The 8,860-nt window shown below is 36.2% G+C and overlaps 1 protein-coding gene across 1 annotated transcript; it reads left to right on the plus strand.

Moving 5' to 3' along the window:
• LOC7481606 (succinate-semialdehyde dehydrogenase, mitochondrial) lies at window positions 1-8,860 on the plus strand. The gene is made up of 21 exons (XM_002315043.4): window positions 1-193; window positions 485-598; window positions 724-823; window positions 1,901-1,949; window positions 2,109-2,196; window positions 2,303-2,413; window positions 2,903-2,965; window positions 3,067-3,177; window positions 4,059-4,124; window positions 4,257-4,334; window positions 4,421-4,498; window positions 4,883-4,949; window positions 5,054-5,139; window positions 6,033-6,065; window positions 6,173-6,205; window positions 6,617-6,717; window positions 7,512-7,597; window positions 7,832-7,938; window positions 8,017-8,094; window positions 8,422-8,468; window positions 8,567-8,860. Exons 1-20 carry the CDS (start codon window positions 71-73, stop codon window positions 8,458-8,460), a joined length of 1,611 nt encoding a protein of 536 aa, XP_002315079.1. The 5' UTR covers window positions 1-70; the 3' UTR covers window positions 8,461-8,468; window positions 8,567-8,860.

The raw sequence follows: 8,860 nt of genomic DNA on the forward strand, positions 1-8,860 counted from the left end.
CAGCAGCCCCCTCTACTGTGAATCGCTTGTGGCTACAAGGAAGGAAATCATTGAAAAAGACGAGGAAAAAATGACGTTAGGGAGAATAGCTCTGGCACGCATCCCGGCGACTAGGTGCAAAATACACAGTCTCTTCTCTGCTCCACACTCGTCTTCTTCCACGAATCGCACCTCTCCTCCACTATCTCGCCACGTAACCGCTACTCATCTTCTTTTACTTGCGCATAAGCATCAATAGCTTTCATCCTTGTGTTGCTAATTGAATACAGCGATCGCGATTTTGAATTATCTAAATTTTGTTTAATTCATGTTTTAATCGCTTAGAAATAAGTAGTATTTTAGTAATTACTGGTTCAATTGATAAATAATTTGTTTCATTAATGTTCAATGTAAGTATAATCTCTGTTTGAATGTATTTTTGTTTTCTGGTATTGTTAGTTGCGAATTCAGCTAGGTTTAAAATTTGTTAATGTTTTTATGGCAGATGAGCATGAAGAGTGAAAATCTGGTTTCGAAGCTAACTAGTTCTGGTCTATTAAAGACCCAGGGTCTTATCGATGGAAAATGGGTTGATGCAAATGATGGTGACACTATTAAGGTCTGCCATTATTGTGCGTGTGTTTGTTTGTAATTTTGCTCTACTGCGGCTACTAGTTTTGGGTATTGTTTCTTTCTTTGTCACACAAGACATCACATGTATGTGTTCTTTTCATGGAATGACAGGTTCTCAATCCGGCCACGGGTGAAGTTGTAGCTATTGTCCCATGCATGGGCCAGAGCGAGACGAATAATGCTATATCATCTGCCTATGATGCATTTAGATGTAAGAAACTTCACACTGAACCAACCTAACGTTCAGTAAAATGTATTTATGCTAGTTAACCTTCTCCTACTGGCGCTATCATTTCCTAAGTTTTGAATTTTGTTAGAGGAATATGGTTTATTTTGCATGCGAGGATTATCTTTCAGTAGTAATAGGGGGAATTGCTAGTAGAGGATTGGTCATGGAAGTGCAGTTATTGCTGTGCTGTCTTTGTAGGTTAGAATCCATGCTTTCAGAAGGTAATGGCACTTGGATGTCTCTTTTACAGTATGTCAACCTTATTACTGAATTGGAGAGCATATATACGTTTTTTTCTGAACTCATGTGACACCATCTTGGTTATTCCTTTCAAAGAGTTTGGATTTCATGACAATTGGGTGAAGTCTTATTTTACTACATCAATCCACTATTATTCTTTTCAATTGACCTGCAACTCGCACCTGCTTTATAGCCCGCACCACGTAACTAACTGCTACAATACATTAAATACTTCAACTCATACTCAAACGCTTGTGGTATTTATGATAATAATCACTGTAAACATGCAGTGGTGCACACTCTTGAAATATTACTTCCAAGCTTCTATGTGTTGCATTTTTATTCCTCTTATCCTAGCTTTTCGCAGCACAATTTGTTGGTAATTTACTGTCCTACAGATCATTATTTTAGCTGTCTCTTCGAGAGTTATGTGGTACTCTAGAAGCAAAGAGTGAATGGAATGGATTAAATCGAGTACCAATCTAGTTTTTATGACTTACAAGTTGATATGCCCTTCAAAGACTTACATAGACCTTTGCATAGATACAATCTTAATAGGATCTACTCATCTGACTTAAAATATGGAAATCTCTTGTTTTTTACCATAAGCTTGCTAAACTCCTCATTGTTTATATGGATTTTTCTTGTTTAGCTGTAATACTAGCATATTTTGATGGCCCTTTTCTGATATAGCTTGACATTGTTTTTTTTTTTTTTGATTTATATCTTTTGCTTTACTGGACTTCAAATGATATTGAATTTTTTTTTAAAAATTCTTGCTGATGGTTGCAACATGTTCATTGTCTTTTATTTGGCCAGCATGGAGTAAACTCACTGCTTCTGAGAGGAGCCAACGTATACGAAAATGGTATTTAACCCTTCCAATACGATCTTATTAAATTATCTGTGTTGTGAATGTAAATACTTCCAAATTAATCAAATAGTTGAAAATAACTGTGTTGTATTGGTAGAGTATTATGGTTCTCTACACTGAATCTCATATGATTCTTTCCACCTGTATTGTAAGGTATGACCTACTAATTGCTCACAAGGAAGAGCTGGGACAATTAATAACCTTGGAGCAAGGGAAACCTCTGAAAGAGGCCATGGGTGAGGTATCTCATCTCAACTTTGCTTTCGGAAATTAAGAGATAAGCGTTAACCCTACATTGTGTTACTGGTCATTGTCAAGCAACATGTGATCCAAGTCTCTAATAACAGGTTAGCTATGGAGCTAGTTTTATTGAGTTCTACGCAGAGGAGGCGAAACGTGTATATGGAGATATAATTCCAGCGACTCTTGGTGATCGTCGGTTATTTGTTCTAAAGCAGGTGGCTATAACTGTTTGTGATATATGAAATCCTGTTTAATTGCAAATACGAGTAAATTAGTTCTTCCGACAGCCTGGCTACTCCTATAGACCTCGATAATTTGCCCTTGGTTTGGGTCTCTTTACAAGGCCTTTTCAAATTGTGTTTTAATTTCTGGCACCAGCATGTATGTTTAATGCACCAATATTTGTTAAAACCACATAAAACTCATGATTTTTAGGAATTAAAATCCTCGGGTTCAATATCTATGAGAAGAACAGGGCCCGAGATCTTGGGACACATTCCTTGCATGAACTGTGTTTTAGTCAACTTTATCCTGGTAGCGGTCCAGAAATCTGTTTCTTAATGATCTATCTTGATGAATAGTTCTTGTCACAACTTTTCTTCTTTGAGCTGTTTGCATGGCTTTGATAATTTCCCAGCGTTGCTTGTTTCTGTGCAATCCATTTATTCAGCTATTTATCCAGCAATCTTCATGAGTTTTTGCAGCCTGTAGGTGTTGTTGGGGCAATTACACCCTGGAACTTTCCATTGGCAATGATTACTAGAAAGGTGTGTTCATTTTAGAATGATTCTGTGCAAAGAAAGTTAACCTTTTCTGGTGCATGAGTTTGTTGTTGAAGAATAACATACTTTTTTCCTCACTTGCATAGGTTGGTCCTGCTCTTGCTTGTGGTTGTACAGTTGTTTTAAAACCCTCTGAACTCACACCTCTCACAGCTTTAGCAGCAGCTGAGTTGGCCCTTCAAGCTGGAATACCACCAGTGAGTCTCAAACTTTTTACGTGCACAGTGGAAGTTTCTTAATTATTTAGGCCGTGTAAGATGCAAGTGCTTGGATATAATGTGGCCTTGGTTGTCTTTGTAAATTGTGTCCTGTTAGACATTGATGATAAAGTTGATACTTTATGGTTGTTTCAATGAGAAAGACTTATCCTCTGCGATGCAATGAAGTTTTTGGAGTAAGTTTTGGTTGGAAACTAGGATACTTGTAATGTTTTATTATAGTCTCAGCATCCAAAAATATTCTATTATCTGGTTGTGCAAGAAGAAGCTGCAGCAAGCTAACATTTAGAATATTTACTAAAGAGTGCTTAAAAAGTAAGGAGGGATGGGAATGTAACATAATAAAATCCAAGTATCATCCCATGGGTATTAGATGTTTATCACAAGATTCCAACTAAGCAAAGTACTGAAGAAAAATGCCCTTGCTGACTGTTAAATTGAGTGACTTTGTGTTGCAGGAACACCTACTGAAGAACCACAATTGACAAATAGAGTGAAATGCTCTTTTGTATTTTATATCTCATCATACCTGTGTTATGATTGCTAACCTATGCTAATAATCAGTTGAGCATCCTTACCGAGCAATGAAACAGAAAATACCCATCACTGGCAATCTTTTTAGCTCCGTTCTGGTTTAGCATGTCCTTGCATCACCGGACAACAGCAGGATCTGGTCTATCGTCCTGATCAAACTGCTTTCTGCTTTGAATGACATAATGATGGAATGAATGAAGCTTTTTCTGGTCTGCTTTTGTAGATGCATGTCATACACAATTGATGTGTTATATTAGCTAATATGAGTTCAAATTTGTTGGAATTCTGTTCATTTGTTTTTAATGGTTTTAATTTCAATATTTCAGGGTGTTCTGAATGTGGTTATGGGGAAAGCTCCTGATATTGGTGATGCTTTACTAGCAAGTCATGAGGTTTTACACCCTTCCTCTATTTCCTTAAACCAACCTTCTCTTCTCTTTGACAACATGGCATTGTCCTGGCCAGAGTAGTTGGATATTCAAATGACATAATGTTGATATTCTTGCTTTATACATCTGATTCAGGTAAGAAAAATCACTTTCACAGGATCAACAGCTGTGGGAAAGAAGTTGATGGCTGGTGCTGCTGGAACAGTTAAAAGGGTATGCATTGGATGCAAAATGAATCAATGTGATGATGTTTCAGAAATCATCTTATGGCTAATTGTCTTTTCCCTTAATCTTTCTAGTTATCTCTGGAACTTGGCGGCAATGCACCCTGCATAGTATTTGATGATGCAGACCTAGATGTGGCAGTTAAAGGATCAGTAAGTTAGAGGGGTTCCCTGTGCATGTTTATTTTGATTGTGGTATTGTCATGGATATTTCTGAGTGCCATTTAATAATGTTTACTTTACATGTTTAGACATATCAGATGGACACACTAAGCTTCCTATCTGACTGGAATGGATTTTGGTGCCGAGGGTTGTTAATTGTTGGTTAGACATGGGGGTCCATGTCTCCATTTTTGGAAGTGAACCTTTTGTGTGAATTGCATTGGTGAAGCCATTTGATTTACTGATTTCAGGACAGCCTATTACTGCAGAGGCTTTGATTCAGGATTTTGAAAATGTGCTTTTGTTTTGCATTCATTATTGGGAGGTATTGTCATGGTGGTGGTAATCTTATCAAATCATTTCATATCATTGCAGCTTGCAGCGAAGTTCCGTAATAGTGGACAAACATGTGTTTGTGCAAACAGAATAATTGTGCAAGAGGGTATCCAACTACAGAATTACAGCCCTGATTTTACCCCTTAATTCTAATTTTATATGTAATATGCAGCCATTTTGATTTGTGATATATTGCACCTTTATGTGCAGGTATCTACGACAAATTTGCAGATTCTTTTTCAAAAGCTGTTCAGAGTATGCAAGTTGGGGATGGCTTTAGCGAAGGTGTGACGCAGGTAGGGGTTGCATTTTTTTTTTTAAAATATTTCGTAATTGTTCCCTTGTTGAATAATAATTTGTGCAAAGCTAGTCAGGTATTCTATGTTTCCTAGATTTAGCAGTTTCTAGGGATGATAGCATTTCAATGGTTGGTGACACATGCTAGACTGCTTTATCATCTTTATTGCTCCCTATCTCGTTGAGTTTGTCCACCTTTTCATTTTGAGTTGTCCTAAAATTATTGCCGACTATGAAAAGTCAAAATTATTAACCATTTGGTCTTCTTGCTATATCCTTAATTTTACTCATTTTATTTTATTTTTAATTCAACTACTTTCTCCCTCGTAAAACTAGATTTAAATAAAACTCTTTATTTCTTGAGTTTTTCAAACACAATTCTTATTAATTGAGGGAGTAAATATATCAATGAATTTACAATGAAAAATTGTCTTAATTGTACTATTTATTTAGATTATAATATGTGATTTAGCAAGAAAATAATGCCCACACATGCTAAAAAAGTTGTGATTAATATACTTAAAAAAATTGTTCTTTCTTTGTAGTTTCAAACCTTGATCAACTACTTTGCACATTAAACCTCTCACCACTAGCCCAACCACCTTGATATGATTGGTTCTGGAATATAATAAAAGGGTAATACTAGAAAGTGATGAAGGAATGGATAAACATGTCATCCCATTAATTGTTCCTTCTTAATCTTTGTGAAAGTCGAAGGGTACTAGACTTTGGGTAATAGGGAGTCTGTAATTTGTTTGGATGAAGATATTCTAATCACACATTCATGCAGAGATGTAGTTTGTTGTGTTTATACATCTAGAACCTTTTATTAGCTACTTTCATGAGATTTGAAGTGAACAGATCATGGTGATAACTATTAGTTTCCTCACAGGGTCCATTAATTAATGAAGCTGCAGTCCAGAAGGTTAGTTGCATTTTATACATACAATTGGCCAGCCATCTTGCTTGTGATAATCCTTTTTAATTAATGAGATTTGTTGTCAATTGGTCCCTTTGTGATTTGGGTTTCAGGTTGAATCATTTGTTCAAGATGCCATCTTTAAGGTTTGCCTTTTCTGCTTTATCTTATTCAATGTACTAGGTTGAATAAAACTTCATGCATTATATTGTCTTTACATCTTCCAATATTTCCTCTTCCTCCCCGCAATACACTCGACCTATGATAGCATTATATTTTTATGACCAAGGGAGAAAACTTTTGGAGGTTGGAGTAAACTTTTGTATGTTTTGGTGAAACCTAGAAGTATTTGTAATATTTTCAACGCCAAAAAATTCTATAATGCAATTAGGTTACTTCGACATTCTGTTTCTTTGTTCCCTCGCACTTCATTATATGAAAAGCTGAAGCCAAATAATAGACTTGGTTACAGTAATTAAGTTTCACTGGCATAATTGTTCTTCAATTATTTGTTCTGTATATATCTCATTTCTAATTAACCAAAATTGTACTTGAAGGGAGCAAAAGTCCTCCTTGGGGGAAAAAGGCATAGCCTTGGAATGAATTTCTATGAACCAACCATAATTAGCAATGTCACTGAAGCAATGCTTCTATCGAGGTAAATACATGAAGATAATTTATTCATTCTGCAATTCTCAGCTGTATAATTAAAGATGTCCATCAGCTTTCTTACAACAGGTAAAAGGATAGTGGCTGTTGTTCTCTGCCACTTGCTGATGGGTATACATTCTTACCTTCAGTGCGGCTGGTTGAAACATGCAGCCATGCTAAAAACTAACAGGCCAACCTTTAGGTTTTGGCATCTAATCATGGACACTCATGGTGGTTTTGTTTTTTAGCTCTTTCTTAACCATGGCATGTAAAATTCAATTGCAAACTTAAGGTTAATGTTCTTAGACAAACCAAAATTGAGGTCTTGTTTATTGATCGGGGACTAATCCAGGTTCGCAGTAGATGACAAAATTGAAGGCTCCTTAGGAAATGTTGCATCCACAAATACTGCCTTTTAATCAAATGAAGTTGAAGGACTGGCCATTGCTTTCAGTTCTTTTATGTGATTTTGGAGTTGGTACTTCATAATTAACTTGCTGCAAATTCATTTTCAAATTATAGAACTTTCTTATTAATCAGAGCTTAGCTCGAAGAGTTAATGGATATGTGTAGGTTTATAATGGAGCACGGTGTGGTTTGCATTTTCATTTTTGCTCTTTGAAGTATTTTGGTTTGCACATTGTTGATATCAGTAGCGTTAGCTTTTGGTTTGTTAAATGCGGCATCATTGATTTGTTTACATTAACATAATTTTAATCCATGTCATTGAAGTTCCTTAACATTACCTATAGGTTTATACTCATTCAGGATGTTAATATGCTCTCCTCTGCCTTGTTTCAGGGAGGAAGTATTTGGCCCAGTGGCACCTCTGTTGCGGTTCAAAACTGAGGAAGAAGCCATCTTGATGGCTAATAACACAAAAGCAGGTTCTTTCGTCTGCCTTTACATGCATACATGTACACGTATTTATCTTTTTGTTTCCTCATTGCTATCATTTTAAATATCAATTATCTGAGAGTATTACAGATGAAAGTTTGTAATATACTCCTTAACCCAGTTTCATTTTCCATACTATTGTCTTTATCTATTGTCATGGTAAACAGACTTATGGTCAACTGTAATACAGGATTCTAGCTTATCTTTTCTGGTAAACGATGCAGGGTTAGCTGCATATATTTTCACAAACAATGTTCAACGTTCATGGCGTGTCACTGAAGCTCTTGAGTATGGACTTGTTGGTGTCAATGAAGGACTTATTTCAACAGAGGTGGGACTTATCCTGTGTTCCCCATTGGAAACCATAGATTGGCTTCTTAAAACTTAAAAAATGTCTGTTGCTAAACAGGTAGCTCCATTTGGAGGAGTTAAACAATCTGGTCTTGGACGGGAAGGCTCCAAGTATGGAATGGATGAATATCTGGAGGTAAAGATTACTTTTAATGCATCTTAGGAAAAAGTGAAAGCTATCTTCTCTCCCTCTCGCTCCCATGTTTAAGAACACAAATTGGGTATTCTAATCTTCTAGCTTGCTTTTAGGACTGCATTGTTTATCAACTTAATCACACACATACAGATCTACATTTCTTTATTCTTTCTATTTGAGGGTTTTCAACCTGTATTTATGTGTGAGGGAGATGATTTACTAATTACCCTGGTTTTCAATTCCCTAAGGATCAAGTTCTTGGTTTATTTTGCACCTCTTTTAGACCTTTACTATCATCATAACGAGGTATTCTTGCATGCCGTGCAGATGAAATATGTCTGCTTAGGCGATATGAACAGAAAATGAGGTTCAAGGTTTGTATATATCATCAATTGCCTGTTATATTTGGAATCTGGTTGCTCCCATTAAACTTAAATTTTCAGATAAAATGCTTGTTGTTCGGTTTATTCAGGCAATTAAAGCGGCTCATAATCTGAAGGTAGCTGGATTTTGGGGAGAGTGTGCAGTCTCGACTTTCTGAATCTTAAGCGTAGAAGATGACCAGCAAACAGGGCATCACAACATGTGTACGTAAATAAATGCAAGTTTGCACCATTTCCCAGATAAATTAATAACGTATCTTGCTGCTGTCTGTTCTAATTCTAAACCCTTTCATCGAGATAGTTTTCTTTTTCCTTGCTTCTGGGTAATACTTGTGATCCTTTTTATGCGCAAATGGTTAATTGCCTTCTCTTTTCTTCTGTTA

Source organism: Populus trichocarpa, chromosome 10 (assembly GCF_000002775.5).
Source record: "Populus trichocarpa isolate Nisqually-1 chromosome 10, P.trichocarpa_v4.1, whole genome shotgun sequence".
In the NCBI taxonomy this organism is placed as follows: domain Eukaryota; kingdom Viridiplantae; phylum Streptophyta; class Magnoliopsida; order Malpighiales; family Salicaceae; genus Populus; species Populus trichocarpa.